The 19,763-nt window shown below is 35.8% G+C and overlaps 2 protein-coding genes across 3 annotated transcripts in view; one reads left to right on the top strand and one right to left on the bottom strand.

Annotated features, from left to right (window-relative positions):
* LOC126977309 (uncharacterized) overlaps positions 1-19,763 on the bottom strand; it is a 341,105-nt gene that overhangs the window by 234,170 nt on the left and 87,172 nt on the right. The window lies entirely within an intron of this gene.
* LOC126977320 (uncharacterized) lies at positions 2,234-18,321 on the top strand. The gene is made up of 5 exons (XM_050826096.1): positions 2,234-2,378; positions 3,262-3,346; positions 5,298-5,407; positions 17,516-17,693; positions 18,195-18,321. Exons 1-5 carry the CDS (start codon positions 2,292-2,294, stop codon positions 18,248-18,250), a joined length of 516 nt encoding a protein of 171 aa, XP_050682053.1. The 5' UTR covers positions 2,234-2,291; the 3' UTR covers positions 18,251-18,321.

The raw sequence follows: 19,763 nt of genomic DNA, 5'->3' as shown, positions 1-19,763 counted from the left end.
TTCACACCACCCAGTCCGTGGTGTCATTAAGAAAATCGTTTATGCTATAATAACCTTTCCCACACAAACGTTTCTTAACAAATCTTTTAAATTTCGTAACGTATTTGTTTTGTACATTTTCTGGGATCATATTGTAGAAGCATATACATCGCCCAACAAAAGACTAACTCGACCCAAAACTCGACCATACTCGACCCAGATCAATATATTATTAACTAATAAAAAAAGGATTGTCTGGTTTTATGAAACCACGGTAAAAGTGAAACTTTTTTTCACATTAGAGACATTTAACTAAAAATTTTTGGAATAATATAGGGTATAAAAATCGCTTTATCAAACTTAATTTTATTTAAATATTATTAAAAAATGAAAAGGAAAATTGGATTGATAATGGGAAATAATAAAAGTAGACTAAGTCTCCAACTAATATTTTTATTGAACTCTGTGTATTAGCCCTGGCTAAAAACAAACAAAATAGCGTGGAGCCCTGGCACAAATGAGTAACAGTCTATACTCTATACACTACACGGTCAGCTGCTGCGAACTATAGGCGCCGCCCGACCGTCACGCGACATGCAACGCACAGACGAAAAAGTTTCAGACGATGTAATAAAAGTTTCACTTTAATAAAATATTTATTGAATTATCGAATAAGCCGCCAACAATGAACTTATCGAAATTAGGTAATGATTATGAGATACAACCTGAGAGAGTTGAATAAGACGTACCAAGGTCACTCAAACCATAGGTCACTCGAACGGTAGGCTCAGTTGGAAGAGCGCTCGGACGGAACCCGGTCGAGTTAAGGTCACGGGTTATAGTCCTGTATCGTTTATAAATTTAGGTTGCACATTTAATTTAATTAATACATGAAGTGAGGGATATCACTTTAAAAATAACAAATAGTTTAATTATATCCTGGTCAAGAACGTCGAGCATAAGAAGCGAGTTCGAAGATGATTCGGTATTTGTTTTAGCTCGGGTATAATCGACGTGCGGTGCGAATACGGGCGAGAGCGGACGCCGAGCAAGAGCATACCAGGCAGTCGGGGAAGAACTATCGAGCGAAGTAAGTATCCAACGGAATAAGCTTAATATTTATTGTAGCAGCCAAAGACTTACAATATACTAGCATATACGGAGATACAGCAAGAAAGAAGACAAACGAATCTATTGTTACTGTAAGCGATTTTGATTGACAAATCGTAAAGAGTCAGCCACGCTATCACTGACCTGTATAAATACCACTGGACAGGTTGTTCCATATGTTTGACGGCAAATTTTTTGTGCCTATTTGAAGCGCCAATCGCGAGCGTCCAGAGAAGAAGAATAATACAAATGGCTGTGAGAGAAGCGTATAGTACTCTGAAGTATTATTGCATTTTGAATTAATTTCGTTCGTTTTCCGTGTTATTTATACTTCAGGAATCAACGTAATAAAGTACACAATTTTTTTTTTGTAAATAGTTTTCCTATCGATGTTTGTTTAGCTGGGGTGGTCATCACTAGTTTTAGTACCGCAGACTCTGGCTATGGCCAACAGCGCCAAAATGGTGAATATCAAACAGGCACAAAATCACTTTGATAGCCGCCAGTCCAGTGGTATATGGTAGGGACTAGAGGTCACGCTATGCACTAGCTGTGTTCCGATATGCACTGCGAGCACTGCGCAGTGCTATCACTGTAGAAAAATTCGTTCCGTTATGGACTGCCAGTATACTGCCGCAGTACCCTAGGGAGCTATATGACGTCTTAAATCGCCGCCATATTCTACTGCGAGCACTGGCGTTTTCGAGGTAAGGTACTCGCAGTACTTTGATCACGTGATCATTAATTAAAATATTTAAATTTGACAGTACTCCAACAATTTTTTTTTAATGAACTAGAAAACTTTAATACACTCATTTGAATGCTGCGTCAAAAAATGCGGCTGACAGTATACGGGATTGCGTTCCGTTTAAAATAGTAACCTGTATAACTGGCTGTAAAGGAACGGCTTCACAGTATACTAAATTGACGTCACACTGTACAGTGGTCGCAGTGCATATCGGAACATACCCTTAGACACATCAAAATTGATCACCCATTGGGCTGTCAGATCATCTATATACTCTAGTATAGTTTATAGTAGCAGCGGTACCCAATCCAGCGTATAAATAATAGAAGACAACTGTCACTGCCAAATAACGTGCCAAATGATTACAATTTGTCAATGAAAAATGACAGTCTAAACAAACCTAACGAAGGGCTAGATAATTTGCTTTCGGAAACAAAAATAAAACTAAATCAAAATGTGTGAAATATTCCCAGAAGTGAATACATGTTGCCTTGTGACGTCAGTTAGGATAGGGATGTTATTGATCTCTATATTAGCCATAGTAAGAATAACCTTATATCATAATTCATCTCGTATATCACCATTCCACACAGGCATAAACACTTCCACACAGACATAATATGGAATCCCTTTTATAAAATACATCCGCAGCGCATTGGAAACATTCAAGGATCATTCACCAGACACTTGGCTTTTTAGCAAGTGGAATTAGCCACAGATGTCCTTACACACAGCGCCTTTCTTTCTTTAAGATGAAATCCCTAAACACGCTCCGTAAAATGATTGATATCTTATTTATATCCAAAATACTTACGGAGCTACTCGATAAAATATCTTTCACTGTAACTTCGAGGTGTCCGCGTAAAAGTATTCATAATATTTAGCAGACCTCTTATAATATCAAATTTATGACTGCCCTCCCCGATTATCAGAGCTGGTGAACAATATAACGTGCTTGTTAGAAAACACTCAAATGTAGATATATTCAATGACTCTATTGCCTCACTTAAAAATTAAATACGTCATATTTTTAAGTTATACTATAAAATAACTATAAACCTAGTAATTAACTTTCACATTTACTTTCATTTTGTACTTAGTTATAAAAGACTTACTTTAAATTATTATTAGTCAATGCTGTGCTTTTCTCTTATAGGTGTGCATAATAGAATTGTAAATAATGTTACGAATTTGTTTTTAAAGTGATAACCCTCACTTCTAGGATTAATACACAAATAAAATTTGAAACCAAAATTTTATGAATGATGCGGGCTCGAACCTACGACCTCTCGCGTTCCGTGCGAGTGCTGAGCTAACCGTTCGAGTGACGTATCGCCATAAAATTTTGTTTCAATTTAAACCTACAGCTATTGTCTTTGGTAGTGTTTACAACTAACGTAAGAGAAAAAATTACGTTTTTCTAGATGTCGGGTGTAGTCGTCCTGAGCGTTATGGAGAAATCATCAAATATTAACATGGGAAAAGTAGAAAACCTCACTTATATAAAGGGTAAGAGTATATCAATTTTAAAGACTCTTCAATAAGTAGTCATCCTAAGTTGTTAAGTTAAGTGTTACTTGTAATATTTAATTATAACCGAAGCATAAAAATAAGTATTGTTTGTAACTAGCTGACCCGACAGACGCTGTTCTGTCAATGGAAAAAAAATGATTGTTAGTATTCGGGAAAATTTATTGAAGTAGACGTTACTTTGCGGAAATCCATAATTATACAAATGATTTAAGTTTTCTTTAGTATTAATTCCGCCAATATTTGTTTTTAAACAATTCGACACGTGTTTTTCGAGAGTCTCGTGCCAGATCTTGGCGAGACAACACGTCCTGAGGAGAACAAATATTGGCGGAATTAACACTAAAGAAAACTTTAATCATTTGTATAGTATTCGGGAATAATGTAGTCTAGATCTATCGGAAATGTGTAATCAAAGTTTTTGAGTTAAAAATGGAACAAAAACACATTATTTTATAAGGTACTGGGGCTGCTGCTTCGACTGCCGAAGACAGCAAGCGTAAGCAAGCTCAGTAAGCTGAGACCGACATATTGTTTTGCCAAGTCAAGTCATACATCTTCGTGCCATCTGGTGTCGAGACACTTGGCCCGTGGGGCCCAGAGGTGCGAAGAATATTCAAAGTACTATCTTCTCGCCTCAATAGGGCTACTCGAAACCTAAGCGCTGGCAGCTATTTCGGTCAACGGATCAGACTAGCTATCCAACGTATTGATAGTTCCAATTTAATGTAATCATAGTATTGTAAATATAGTCATAAGATTTGATTTGTTTGAATAAATGATTAATTTTTGTATGTTCGTATTGAAAGTTGTAAGTATAATTACATACTATATATAATTGAATTATATTTATAACTAGCTGACCCGACAGACGTTGTTCTGTTCATATTAAAAAAAAACTCTTGCGGGTGGAATTTCGTAAAATCCGTTCTTAGCTGACCTCTACTCGGCGAAAGGAATATTCCGACCAATTTTCAAGTCTCTACGCCTAATGGTTCCAGAGATATCGTGATGAGTGACTATATACGTGGAAATCTCTTTTATATATAGATGAGAGAGTTGTTTTGTTTATTTGTTAATAGTCTACTAAAATTATATTTTATGGAATATAGTAAAAATAATGATTAGGATTAATATCGGAGTTGTGTGAACAGCTTTTATAGTGGCCGCTTTGAGATTGCTAATTTTTTAAAATATTAAAATGGATAAAGTATTACCCGAGATAGACATATGCCATCGCGGAGATATCTGTAGACTATTTTGTTATATCTCGAAGATTTTATTTTAGACAGCGTTTTCGTTGAAACCCAGACGTCTTATTTTTTCCGACACCTGCAACAAATATCGTTAATGTATACAAAAGTGTGTACAAAAACTTACAAATGATATAAGTCAAACCTTTCTCGAAAACAACGCCACCACCACGAAGGGAGGCTCCTTTGCACAGGATACCGGCTAGATTATGGGTACCACAACGGCGCCTATTTCTGCCGTGAAGCAGTAATGTGTAAGCATTATAAGCATTACTGTGTTTCGGTCAGAGGGGCGCCGCAGCTAGTGAAATTACTGGACAAATGAGACCTAACATCTTATGTCAGTGACAAGCGCAGTTGTAGTGCCAATCAGGACTTTTGTGGCACTCCATTGTGATGGGTAGGGCGTATCAATTACCATCAGCTGAACGTCCTGATTGTCTCATCCCTTATTATTTAAAAAAAAAACGTTATGTATTGGTGTAAACAGCATGAAAATCGGTGAAACAGTATTTGAATTTTTCGCAAACAGACAGACAGACTTTGCTTAATACATAGTGCTTGGCGATTAGGAAGTAACTTATCCGTTTGCCCGTCTTTTATAAAAGAAAAACCTGTGGGGAGTCTTGTATCCAAGAGTAAACATATAACGGCTGATTTTGATGATGTACTTCCAGATCCAGAAGGTGCTGCGTCCGCTTTAAGTGTAATTCTGCCTTCATCGATATCTGCCATAAGCACCATATTTATGATAAGTGGGTTCATATTACTGTTCGGGACTTTATCAGTAAGTTAAAAGTCAGAATTCTTTTTATTAATACTCTTTTTACGACAATAAGGGACGAGTCGAGCATGTCGTTCAGCTGGTGGAAATTGATACGCCCAACCCAAAAATTTGAGTGGCACTACAATTGTGCTCGTCACCTTGAGACGATTTTTTTATTTTATTTTATTTATAGCTTTATTTCCTTACATCTATACATTAATATATTTACTTATAAATTGTATTTGTTAGTTTGTGTTAGTATTTCACTATTTTAAATAAAAAAAATACCAATTTTGTTAGTATAATTAGTTATTAATTTCGACCTAAGGACCGCCTTTAGCGGTAAAAGCCTCCTCCATTGATTTCCACTTGTTCCTGTTTCTTGCAATTCTTGTCCACCATCTTTCCTGCTGTTTCTACTATGTCATCGCTCCATCTCTTATTAGGCCTGCCTCGATTTCGTTTGCTATATATATTATACCAATTCGTTACTACTATGGACCATCTTTCGTCTTTTGTTCTTGTATATGTCCAGCCCATTTCCATTTTAAACGTAGAACAGATAAGGCTACATCTTTTGTTTTGGTTTTATTTAGCCCCACATAACTTCTCTCAACTCCTCTCTGACAAACTTTAATTTTTTCTAAGTTTCTATAAGTTAGAGGCCATGTCTGACAAGCGTAAGTGAGGCATGGCATTAAACAGGTCTCCATAGCTTTTGTTTTAAGCTTCGTTGGCAAATTTGATTTGAAAATTTCCTTCATCGACCAGTATTTATTCCAAGTCCTTTTAGTTCTACGTTCTATTTCTTTCTCATTGCAAGATTTGAAGGATATTACATGCCCTAGGTAAATGCAATCGTCAACATAATATTCAATAAATTTTGCATTAATACTCATAGGTACTTGTTCTCTATTAGTCACTATATTTGTCTTGTCTTGATTTATTTCGAGGCCCACTTTCTTACTTTCTTGGCAGAGTGAGTTTATCATGAATTGCATTTCTATTGGATCTTCTGAGAATAATACAATATCATCTGCAAACCTGAGGTGTGAGAGAACTTTGCCGTGAAGTTGGAGCCCTTTATCTTCCCAGTTTAGTGCTCTGAAGACTTCCTCTGATACAGACGTAAAAAGCTTCGGTGATAGCGGGTCTCCTTGTTTTACTCCTCTTCCTATTTTGAATGATGGTCCTGGAGTATCTAATTTAATTTTGGAAGTCCTTTTTTCATATATCCCTTTGATTATATCAATATAGTTTGTATTTATGCCTTGCATTGACAGAGCTTTCCAAATTGAGTTATGAGAGATTGAGTCAAAAGCTTTGCTGTAATCTATGAACCATATGTATAGTGGTATATTGTATTCACAGTATTTCTCTATGATAATTTTTACTGTGTTTGATATGGTCTAATGTCGAAAAACTTTGTAGAAATCCCGCCTGCTCCACTGACTGATTTTCGTCCAATATTTTAGTTAATCGTCTTAATATTGTTTTTGAGAATAATTTGTATATACACGAACTGAGGCTGATGGGTCTATAATTGGAGATGTCTTTTGAATCGCCTTTTTTGAATAGTAGTACTATATCCGTGCTTGTCCATTGTTTTGGTATCTTTTTCGTTATTAAAATAAGATTAAATAGCTTAGTTAATGGCCTAATCAGTGTATCTTTTCTAGCTGTGATCATCTCGTTAGTAATGCCATCTGGTCCGGGGCTTTTATCCAGTTTTAACGCTTTTATTGATATTTCTACTTCACTTTCGAGGAACAATGGAATTTCTTCGCATATATTTTGCTTCAATTCGAAATATTCCTAGGAGATTCTGTCGGCTTGTATAGGTTTTTAAAGAAATTTGTCGCAACTTGTAATAATTCTTTCCTATTTGTGACTACTGCTCCTTTTTCTGCCCGTAATTGATTCATCAGATGTTTGTTATTACTTAAATGCTTGTTTGCCTTCTTGACTGCTCCTGTTTTTTTCAAATAATTTTCTATAATGCCACATCTATATTTTTTTCTATTTCTCTCTATTTTCTTTTTAATTCTTCTATGTATTTTACTTAGTTCATGTTTTTCTTATTTTGTTTTGTTTTCTTTTTCCCTTAATATATGTTTTCGTTCATATAGTTCCATTACCTCTTGTGTCATTATTTCCTCCCTTCTATTTCGCACTTTCTGTGGGCGTGAAGTAATTTTCACACTCTCTAGAATCATTTTTTCAATTCTGTCGTAGTAAGTTTGTACTGAGTACTCTCTGTGTCTTCGAATTTAGACAGATGTAAGCTGTAGTTTTTGCATTCAAAGTTGTTTTAAAGTTTAGTATTGAATTTACATCTTGACTTCTTTCTAACATTTATGTTGGTTGTAATCCTTAGTAAGCGGTGGTCACTTGGATGTTTTAAGTTATTGATGACATTGCAGTTTAGTATAATTTGCGGCTTCTTTGTGGCAATGAAATCTATCTCATTTTTTTAATGTATTGTCAGGTGATCTCCATGTCCATCGTAGCTTATGTGGTTTCTTAAACATTCGCTGTGTGTTCGCTATTTTCAGGTTGTTTTGAAGACAAAATTGGACAAACCATTCACCTCTTTTGTTTCGCTTGCCATATCCGTATTCGCCCATTATGTTCACTTCTCCATCTCTACGTGATCCGATTTTCGCATTCATATCACCTAAAAGTATTAGGTTTATTTTGCTGTTTTCAATAATTGTTATTAGATCTTTATAAAATATTTCTATTTCTTGTTCGGTTGAGCTAGAGGTGGGTGCGTATACTTGTGCTATCGAATATACCATTCCATGAATATCTACCTGAATTATTGCCGCTCTTTCAGATATTCCAATGAAGCTTTCAACCTGAATATTGGTTCTCTTTTTAACCATAAATCCTACTCCCTTTCTGCCTTTTGTTTCTCCATAGCAAAACAGTTGGTATTCTTTTCGATCTTCAATGGTATAACCTTGTCGTCTTGTTTCACAGATACCTATTATGTCCCATATAATATTTTCTACTGCGTGTTCTAATTCTATTATTCGTATCTCGTTCACAAGTGACCTTACGTTAAAAGTAGCGATGTACAGTTTGTTGTGGCTTTTATAATATTTGTTGGTAAGATTGTCTTTATTTTTATTTTTATTAAGATTAACCTTGAGACGATGTTAAGTCTCAATTGCTCAGTAATTTCACTAGCTACGGCGCCCTTCAGACCGAAACATAATCATGTTTACACATTACTGCTTCACGGTAGAAAAGGGCGCCGTTGTGATGATGTGCAATGGAGCCACCCACTGGTAAAGTACTGCCGGGAAAATTACAGGCATATTCCATCTCAAGTTAAAGAGTGAAAAGCTCAATGTGAAGTGATCGTCGCTCTACGACTGCCTTCACACCAGAGACAATTGTTAAATATAACGGTTAATAATAAACATAATAATAATAATAGCATTTATTAATCAGTTACATTTTATCTCAATTCTGCTAATGTTATATTTAGTTTAGTTAAATAAAGTTAATCATAACTTCTGTATTAGACACCGATTTCTTGGTCATCTTACTTTTGCCCAAGTGTACTTCAAAAAGATCTATCCCTTATTTTCTTCATCCAAGTCACTCCTGCCAGCTTTTTAATATCATCTTCCCATCCTCGATGCTTGCTACCCTTTAATCCTCTTTTTACATATAGGACACCATTCGGCTATTTCTTTAGTCCATTTTTGTGTCCAGCCCATTTCTATTTTAGTTCCCTTTCTTATTATTGCTAACCGAGATTTTTTTTTAGTTTTATGCTAAGTGTACTTCTTTCCATTCTGTGTTGTCACTTTTTCTAGCGCTTTGATATTTTTGTTTGTGTATCTCCAAGTTTGTCACCCGTAGTTCATGCTACATGTACATGTGTTCTCCATGTACCGAATATTTCTTTTTTTCTTTTATTGCTATTTCCGGGTTTTCTCATGACATCTTTTAGAATCCAGTATCTCTTCCTTCCTATGTTTATTCTATTGTTTATTTCTTTTGTAATGAGGTTTGTAGTAGATATTATTTATTCTAGGCCAAATTATTTATTCTGGCCAAGCCATATGTTTATTCCTCTGCATAATTCAATTCAGTGGCTTTGTTAGGTTTAATAGGAACTGTGACGTAAATAGTCATCAGCTTTGTTTTCTCTGTATTCGCTAACGGCCGTACCCAATATTCAGTCTATCTCTTACTTGAGATAAAAATCGTAACTATCGTTGTCTTTTCTGTCCCAATAAACTTATCGACGGTTACTCACCTTATCCGTACACGCTGTGTGTTAATGGGACGACGTATAGCTTACCAGCGATAGAAGTTTGTATGGAAATTGCAATTCATGCGTCCCAATAGCGATAAGAATGACTTATCGGGTATATTGGAACAGCTTCAGATTATTGACAGTAATTTATCTCCATCTGTAGATAGTATATTGGGAACGGCCGTAATAGTGGAACCTCATTACTTTTATGTACTTGTTGTTCTATCATGTCATGTAAACAGAACAATATAACGGTTAGTAACTTTTATATCTACATATATATAGTGTTTTTGTCCCTTTTATTTCATTACTCAGAATGTAAACGTAATGGGAGTTGTTCTGTTCTGAGTTGTAACCCTAACTGGTTCTTTTGCAAGCGTCAAGACGAGACGAACGTAGTACATCGTGTGATCTTCTTGTACGGTGGAGCGCTAACCCTTATTATACTAATATTAGTTATAAATGGAATCATCGGGCTGTATTGAACAGTTAAGGCGAAGAGTAAGCAGAAAACACGCAAACATGGTGTTTTTAGACAAGTTTTGTGGTGAAAGTATAGCATTTCGAGCTATGAACACTACTTAATCCTGTTACACATACCCTTAAGTCTTATTTGTAGGTTTCTAATGCTTGCTGTTGGTTACAGTTAACATTGCCGAGCCTTTTTGAACTACCACTTTTCTATGAAGTTAAACAAGTTTTTTGGCATGGCGTAACGCATTTTTTTGGTACTTCTCTCAGAAAAGTTATTCTTATAGCTTGTACTTTTTTGTGTAGGTTCATTTATTCAGATTAGTAGTGAATAACGAGGATTGTAAGCATATAAACTGTTTTCCACGCAAGAATTTTGAACATATTGGCTTTTTTACATAGATGGCAGGCCGGCAGCCGTGAACTCATATCGCTCAAGGTCGCTGGCATTTAGTGTCGCCTTTTTACTGGAAAATAACAGAATTGTTACATAATAAACTTTTCAACAGTCATGCCTAAAGTTAGTGCTAGTTAAGTAGCGTGGGGCGAGGAACTCGGGATTTATAAATGAAATTGTGAATTCAATGTACCAAATTGGATAGTTTTCATTCTTCAGTATTTTTTTGTCTTTAGTAATGTTAACAGTTTTTTTGGTAATTTTCTGATAACGGTTTAGGTATAGTAATTGTTTCCAATAACATGGAATATATATTTTTTTTTCAATGGAGTAAGACAAACGATCTTACGGGTCCTGATTAAGTGATCACCGCCGCCTGTATCTACTCTCTTTCTTATGGAAAAGCTTTATAAGGTACTAGCTTTTGCCCGCGACTTCGTCCGCGTTGAATAGTTATTTTGGACAGCGTTTTTAGGGTTCCTTAGCCAAATGGTAAAAACGGAACCGTTATGGATTCGTCATGTCTGTCTGTCTGTCCGTCCGTATGTCACAGCCATTTTTATCCGAAACTATAAGAACTATACCGTTGAAACTTGGTAAGTAGATGTATTCTGTGAACCGCATTAAGATTTTCACACAAAAATAGAAAAAGAAATTTTTTTTTAAAGGTCAAAGTCAAACTCCCCATACTTAGAACTCAAACTGAATTTTTTTTTCATCAAACCCATTCGTATGGCTTTGACGTATCTATGGATAGGTGTCTAACAATTATATTGAGGTGTTCAATATTATTTTTTTCTAAACTGAATAGCATGCGCAAGAGACACATCCAACGTGGTAAAATGTGTGTGTGTCCCCCCCCCCCCCCCCCCCCCCCTGTAATTTCTAAAATAAGAGAAAGATAAAACTAAAAAAAATATATGATCTACAACTACTGAACCCTTCATGGGCGAATCCGACTCGCACTTGGCCGTTTTGTTTTTCTTAAGTAATGCTGATGTAACAGATACAAGTTTTTTTTGTTAATTTTCTCACGATTCTTCTTAAAAAACCACAAAAATTCTGAGCGACACTAAAATTGCGCTCGTCACCTTGAGACATAAGATGTTAAGTCTCATTTGCCAAGTAATTTCACTAGCTACGGCGCCCTTCAGACCGAAACACAGTAATGCTTACAAAATACTGCTTCACGGCAGAAATAGGCGCCGTTGTGGTACCCATAATCTAGCCGGCATATTGTACAAAGGGGCCTCCCACTGGTGCATTGCATGTACAACGAGAATAAATTTTTACAATCGTGTGTCCTTCACTATATACACTTTGTTGATTAAGTGTACTTTAATAATCTATTTAGACAGAACAGTAATTATATCCAAAATGTTTTACATTGTTGATTGCTAGCCTAAAGCGGTTCACTATATACTCAAATATAAATCAAAATTATCTGGCTCACGTAGGGCTCGGATAACGAGTTATCTGGAGAATTTCATTAACTTAGAACCTTCAGACGGAGCTTGTATCTTATATCTTCAACAAGGGCAAGGATAAGTCTCACTTGATGGGACATGATGTCCTGCTCGTCGTGGCGTCGTCGGTCGGATTGCTAACTTTCAAATTCAAATACTTTTATTCAAAATAGGATGTGACATCACTTATTGAAAGTAAAAAAAAACTGCCACCCATTCCAAAATGAATGCCTCAGGCCTGAGAAGAACGGGCGCAACAAACTCAGCGGGCTTTTTTTATCAAAAAATATGTTTACAAAGTAATATTGTACAGTTAAACTTATTATTTAATAGCCTGAGGGTGGTCGCTCCATTCCCAATCTGTGGTATCATTCAGAAAGTCATTTATTTTATTGTAACCTTTACCAGACAAACGTTTTTTAACGAATAATTTGATTAACGTAATACTTTTGTTTTGAACATTTTCTGGGATCTTGTTGTAAAAGCATATACATCGCCCCACAAAAGACTTCCTAAGTCGACTTAGCCGAGTAGTAGGCATTATAAGCTTATGTCTGTTCCTGGGGTTAACATTATGGTTATGACAGTTTCTAGCAAATTCACTTATGTGCCTATGAACATACATTCCAAAGACTTAACTTAATAACTTCCAAAGAATCTTAGTGGTCTCGCGATGGGTGATCCATCCTGCCATAGGAGATTTTTATTTTCAATTCCATTTTGTTTTCGTAATAAGTTTAACATTATATTTCTATTTAAAAAAAAATTATGGAAAAGAAGGACAAACGAGCGTATGACACTTGGTGTTAAGTGATCACCGCCGCCCACATTCTCTTGGAACACCAGCGGAATCACCGGAGCGTTGCCGGCCTTTAAGGAAGGTGTACGCCCTTTTTTTATTTGATTTTATTTATTTTTATCCATTTTTAAAAGATCGCTCGAACCGGAGAAGTAGGTGACGAACAAATCTTGCGCATAGATAATATTTAGTCTCGCCGTAATGAGGAGACAGTTTCTCTATTACGCTAGTATACTAAGTTTATGAGCCTAGTATTGTTTAAATATTATGTGAAACTCTGAAGCTGTAAATAATGATTAACGGCCGTTTTCAATAACATATCTATCCTTTGTTTAACTTACTAGAGGTAGACAAATCTATCCTTTTACGCTTACTTACATTTTAATCACGTATCGACAATGGATTACAAAGCATTGGACTATCGGCCATTCCCAATATTCAGTCTATCTCTTACTTAAGATAAAAATCGTAACTATCGTTGACTTTTCAGTCCCAATAAACTTATCGACGGTAACTCACCTTATCCGTACACGCTGTCTGCCAATGGGACGACGTATAGCTTACCAGCGATAGAAGTTTGTATGGAAATTGCAATTCACGCGTCCCAATATAAGGCGATAAGAATGACTTATCAGGTATATTGGGACAGCTTCAGATTATTGACAGCTAATTACTGACAGTAGAAGGTAGTAATTTATCTCTATCTGTAGATAGTATATTGGGAACGGCCGTTAAACTATATTGGACATAACTATGGATAGATAAGATCTTGTCATTAAACGGTGACAGCACGGTATCAGTTACTAGAGATACGTTATTGAAAACGGCCGTTAAAGGAGTAACAAGTAGTAAGTTTCTTGCAAATTCTTATTAAAGTTCAACCATTTCTAATTTGTTATAAATGTTAATGTCTTTGACCTACATTAATAAATATGTTGTTTGAATAGATTAAAACAATTTGTTATGTATTTTTAAAGTGGTAACCTTCACTTCTAGGATTAATACACATATAAAATTTGAATAACAAAATTTTATGAACGATGCGGGACTTGAACCCACGACCTTTGGCGTTCCGTGCCAGTGCTCTAACTGAGCTAACCGTTCGAGTGACGTATCGTCATAAAATATTAGAGCACTGGCACGGAACACCAGAGGTCGTGGGTTCGAGTCCCACATCGTTTATAAAATTTTATTTGTTGAATAGATCTATTAAATTAAAATAATTTATATATTTACCAAATATTTAATGTTTTTACATATGTAACACATGTAAAATTATTGCACGTGTTTAAATCTTTAAAAAAAATAGTTTCATTCAAAAGCATTGAAAAACGTTTAAATTTGAAGAAACGCTTGATTTTTTTATTTAACTTTCTACAGTTATGTTAATAATAATTTCTTGTATATTTTGTAATTTATATATATAATATTTCTTGTAATTTGTAGGTTTCAAATTAGTTTTAAATAACTTAAACTTAATATAAAGTTCTCTCTCTAAACAACATTAATACACCAATTCCTCGCTACGGCTTGAGACCTTTTCAAATTAATTAAGACTGAGTTGTTGATAATGTAATTAAAATCTATAAATACTGCAGAGGAGAATGTGATCTTGTTTTAATGGGTTTGTTTAGTTTAAGATATATTTTCTCAGAATTATTAAAATGGATATAGTATCCACAAATAAAACTGAAAACAAAATTTTATGAACTATGCGGGACTCGAACCCGCGACTTCTCGGGTTCGGTGCGAGCGCTCTTTCCAACTTTGACCAGCCAACCGTCCAAGTGACGTATCGTTTATAATATCTTGTATGCTTTGTTCAACTCTCAGGTTGTGGCTTCATCTACAGGATCTACTTTACAGTTGATAACCTGCTCAACCCCAGATGTCGCTCTTGCAAATCTAAACAGTTTGTTATGTTTTAAAGTGAAAACCCTCACTTCTGGGATTAGTTACACAAATAAAACTGATTTTTTTTTTTCGAATCGTCATAAAATTTATCACTTTAAAACATAACAAATTGTTAGGATATAGTATGTTATTCTTAATAGATAGACATTTGCCATCGCGGACTTTTCGGTAGACCGATATATGATACACAATCCCACTACATATTATTTTATTATATCTGAAAGAGTGAGACGGTGTTTTCGTTGAAAGCTCCCAGCCGGCTTATTTTTTTCCGACACCTCAAACAAATACCGTTCATATATACATAAACTTAACAAATTGCTTATCTAAAATCTTCCTCGTAAAACACGCTATCCATTGGTGAAAACAGCATGAAAATCGGTGCAGCAGTTTATGAGTTTATCGCGAACAGACTGACAGACGCGTTGTAATGGGCATGTAATGATTTGTTTTTTGATAGTTAATTAAGCACCCGCACCAAAGAACTATTAAGTGGATCTATTTTTTTGGGATAACAGTAAGGAACTTTTTTTTATCAGAAAATAGCTCAACCTGCATATTTTACAGTGAAAACTTTAGCGGCTTTGAGTACTTTCTTGGGATAGGTATAAAATGTTAAACTCGCGTCAGGACACGTCGCCTGATCGAAAATTCGTAAGACAGCCGTTGAAATTGTGAATGAAAGATTTATACTTCAAACTATAGTTCGGCTATTTCATCTCAATGATCATACAGTCATTGGACCAGTGGTTGAATCATTGTGATTGCGAAACCGAAACCGCGAGGTCGAGGGATCGAATCTCAGCCGTGAAATATTTTTACATTTTAATTATTTTGTTCGGAAGCTTTGTCATTAGCGAAGACTCTCCCTAAGGCGATAGTTATACTTGAATTTCATTGTTCAAATTACTTTTGCCGACACTCCCGGAGTGCAACCTTTTTTTTGTTAAAGGGGGCAACGGGCAAGAGAATCTCGTAATAGAAAGTGGTGTAGGACCCGCCCATGGCCCACAACAATTCTTAAAAACTGCTGCCGGTAATTGATTCCGCAATGTGACGCAACAAATTTCTCCGAAAACGCGCGGTTGTGGAATGCCAGACGTCAAAATGAGGCCCGGTATCCACCAAAGCGGAGAGGAGAGGAGATGTATTTTGATAACCAATCAGATTTCGTTGTTACCACATCTCCTCTCCAGTCAGCTCCGGTGGAAATAGATCAAGAGGAGAGGAGAGGAGATGTCTCGCTTTTCTATAGAATTTTGTGCCACGTCGAGTGATCAAGCGGCGTGGTGGAGCCCCCTTTCCCCGCTGCCTCCTCACCACGCTTCGCACATCCGAAAGCGTTATTTGATCTATACATCACTTGACTGATTTCGATCTCCCACAGCTCACATCTCCTCTCCCCTTTGGTGGATACCGGGCCTTATGCGGTTGGATTTTCACATTTTGACAATGGTGTTTAAAATAAATTGTATTTTTACATTTGTTTGCAAGACTCATTCGGAGATTGATTTCACAAAGTGGCTGTGCCAGGCAACAAGTTCCTCAGAAAACGCGTGATTGTAGACTTGTGTGAATTATATTCGTTTGCTAATCTCATAAAAAATCAAGTTAAGTGAACTAACTTTGACTATTATATAGGCCAATTCATGATAAACTCACTCTGCCAAGAAAGTAAGAAAGTGGGCCTCGAAATAAATCAAGAGAAGACAAAAATAATGACAGAGAACAGGTACCTATGAGTCTTAACGCAAAATTTATTGAATATGTTAACGATTACATTTACCCAGGGCATGAAATATCATTCGAATCTTGCAATGAGAAAGAAATAGAAAGAACTAAAAGCACTTGGTATAAATACTGGTCGATGAAGGAAATTTTCAAATCAAATTTGCCAACGAAGCTAAAAACAAAAGCCGTAGCTTTTAAAAGACTGTTTAATGCCATGCCTCACTTACGCTTGTCAGACATGACCTCTAACCTATAGAAACTTAAAAACAATTTAAGTTTGTCAGAGAGGAATTGAGAGAAGTTATATGAGGCTTAGACTAAGAGACAAAATTAATAATATCACAATAAGAAAGAAAACCAAAACAAAAGATGTAGCCTTATCTGTTCTACGTTCAAGATGGAAATGGGCTGGATATATACAAAGAACAAAAGACGAAAGATGGTCCAAAGTAGTAACGAACTGGTACCCTATGAATAGGAAACGAAATCGAGGCAGGCCTAGTAAAAGATGGAGCGATGACATAGTAGAAACAGCAGTAAAGATATGGACAAGAATTGTTGCAAGAGACAACGACGAGTGGAAATTAATGGAGGAGGCTTTTACCGCTTAAGGCGGTCCTTATATCGAAAATAATAACTAATAATACAAACAAAATAGGTAGTTTTATTTAAAACAGTGAAATACTAACACATACTAATACAATTTATAAGTAAATACCCACATGTATAGATGTAAGGATATAAAGGTCTAAATAAAATAAAAAAATTATATAGGTACGTGATTCTAACGTTTATTTGGTATTTTTTTCAATACGCACAGCCACTTAGTGGATTAAATTACCGGCTACAGTTTAGGCTTAATATTTAAAATATTTTATGTTTTAAGTCAATAGATTAACTTGGCCATCTAGACTTCTAATTTTATCCACAACGAAGTTCAAGCAGGTCAAAATTGGCCAGAACTGCTTCGAGAAAAAGATGGTACGGTCGTGCTGCGTATTTTTGCTCGACTTGTCAGATAAGGACTATAACCCTTATCATATATTTTACGACATGTTTCTCATTTTTTCAGGATGACGAAGGTTTCGTCCAGGTGTTTGTTTGGCTGACCTTCCTCGCAGTTGTGATAGGATTCATCATGGTGGTGGCGATTGCGATCGAGTGCCTCCTGAAACCTGTCTGCATTCTGAAGGGACTTGACTGGTTGTCGGGGTCCACTCTGCTTATCATGACTGTTGCCTATCTGTTCTGTAAGTGCTTCCTTATACAAATATCTAGTACTTAGGTAACTAAACTCAGCTCAGAGTTTGTAAAGGTGGGTTAGCTGGAATATTAATCATAAGATACATAATAGCTTTAAGGGTAAATGTATACACTTTTATAATAAAGTCCCAGCCACTGTTCAGGCAGTATCTATAAATAAATTTAAATGTTTTATTAAAAAATTGCTCTGTCGTAAATCCTACTACTCCACCGCTGAATATTTAGGATATCAGACAGCCTGGGACTAGATTATGATTATTTTAAAGCAATAACAATGACAGTACAATATTGTATATTTTTTATTGAAAAGAGCGCAAAAAGAATGCTGAGATAGTTTCTGGCGCCGATTACTCTCTCTCACAGAGCGCCATTTGTTTCCGAAGCGGTGGTGGTGTTAGAAGTAAAATCTCTAAAAGAATAAATTTTGCAAAAGACTTTTATGCCTTTTATATACGTGATCCCTTTAAATGATATTTATAATTTCGCAGTGTGGATCTATTTTATATGCGTGGCCAATACGTACGTATTGAAGGTGATGCCGTGAACACTGTTACTGGAATCATGTGGAATTGTTCAAGCATTGTAAAAATGTGAATATACTATAATATTTCAAATGCTCTGTGTTTTTGTATATCAATTTAAGGAAATTAATCGACAAATCATATAGTAGATACTGATAGAATTGTACCCGTTCTTATCCACGAGATTCAGGTTGATATCACTGGGAAAGCTTTTTCTGTTGTCAAGCAGTGGGTGGCTCCTTTGCACAGGATGCCGGCTAGATTATGGGTACCACAACGGCCACTATTTCTGCCGTGAAACAGTAATGTGTAAACATTATTGTGTTTCGGTCTGAAGGGCGCCGTAGCTAGTGAAATTACTGGGCAAATGAGACTTAACATCTCATGTCTCAAGGTGACGAGCGCAATTGTACTGCATTGTAATGGGCAGGGCATATCACTTACCATCAGCTAAACATCCTGCTCGTCTCGTCCCTTACTGTAATAAAGAAAGTTATATATCATTAGAGTTTATTTAGGTTATATTTACTGTATAAATCTCTTTCAACCATTATTGCAGCGTTTACATTTAAATAATGTCAGTAAATTCTAAGCTGTGGCAAATATACTGGAATGATTCGGACGCCTCGTGGATTTCCTGTCCCGGTGAAAGGAAATGAGAAATCCTTTTAAGGCCGAAACTCACGAAGCAATATATTATGGTCATTTATTTTGTTATTAATCGACAAGAATTGCTGTTTCATATCAATGTAATCAACTAAAAACTACTATTGCATTCGAAAATCATTTTGGATGTTGCCTGGCCTTAAACGATGTTCTATTATACAATGTGTCCCGGCATGTAGTAATAAGACTTTAGGAATAGTAACTATATACCATTTTATTGACAAAAATGCCCCATATAGGGGGTCAAATCACAAAACCCTACCAGTCTGCAGCTTCTTGTATTTTTATCTTAGCAAAATTCACCTTAATTTGTTAAACAAAGGGCGGTTTAAGTTCTACGTCCTGTAGGGGATCAATATTGATCTTATTTTAAAGGCAAAGGTGTAGAGTAACAAATGCTATAGAATAAAATTGGCAAATAAGTGTTTTTTTTTTGTGATTGCCGAAAGGAGAAAGTATATTTAATATTTTACTTTTTATTTTATATTTTCTGTCTGGGCGCTTTATTTTATAATTGCGCGAAAACTACATTATTAAGCCATCTTTCTTTTCTAATTTAATAATCATATTGAGTTGCTTAACAAATTCGTATATGAATCACTACACTTGGTCAAATAGTTTAAGAGTTATTGTTGATCAAATAGACCCCTTTACTTGCGGGCGCAAGCGTAGGTAAGTGACCCAGCTCCGTCGTTGCTGTGAGCGGATACGGAAACATTTTTATAGACCTACATGCGAGCTCACATCGTATAGATATTTTTTTATGAAAATAAGGAACGAGACGAGCAGGACGTTCAGCTGATGGTAATCGATACGCCCTGCCCAATACAATTCAGTGCCGGTCAGGATTCTTGAAAAACCCCAAAAATT

This window comes from Leptidea sinapis, chromosome 44, assembly GCF_905404315.1.
Source record: "Leptidea sinapis chromosome 44, ilLepSina1.1, whole genome shotgun sequence".
NCBI classification, from domain to species: domain Eukaryota; kingdom Metazoa; phylum Arthropoda; class Insecta; order Lepidoptera; family Pieridae; genus Leptidea; species Leptidea sinapis.
Note: the sequence above shows the minus strand (reverse complement) of the source record. Positions and strands in the feature narration are given on the sequence as shown.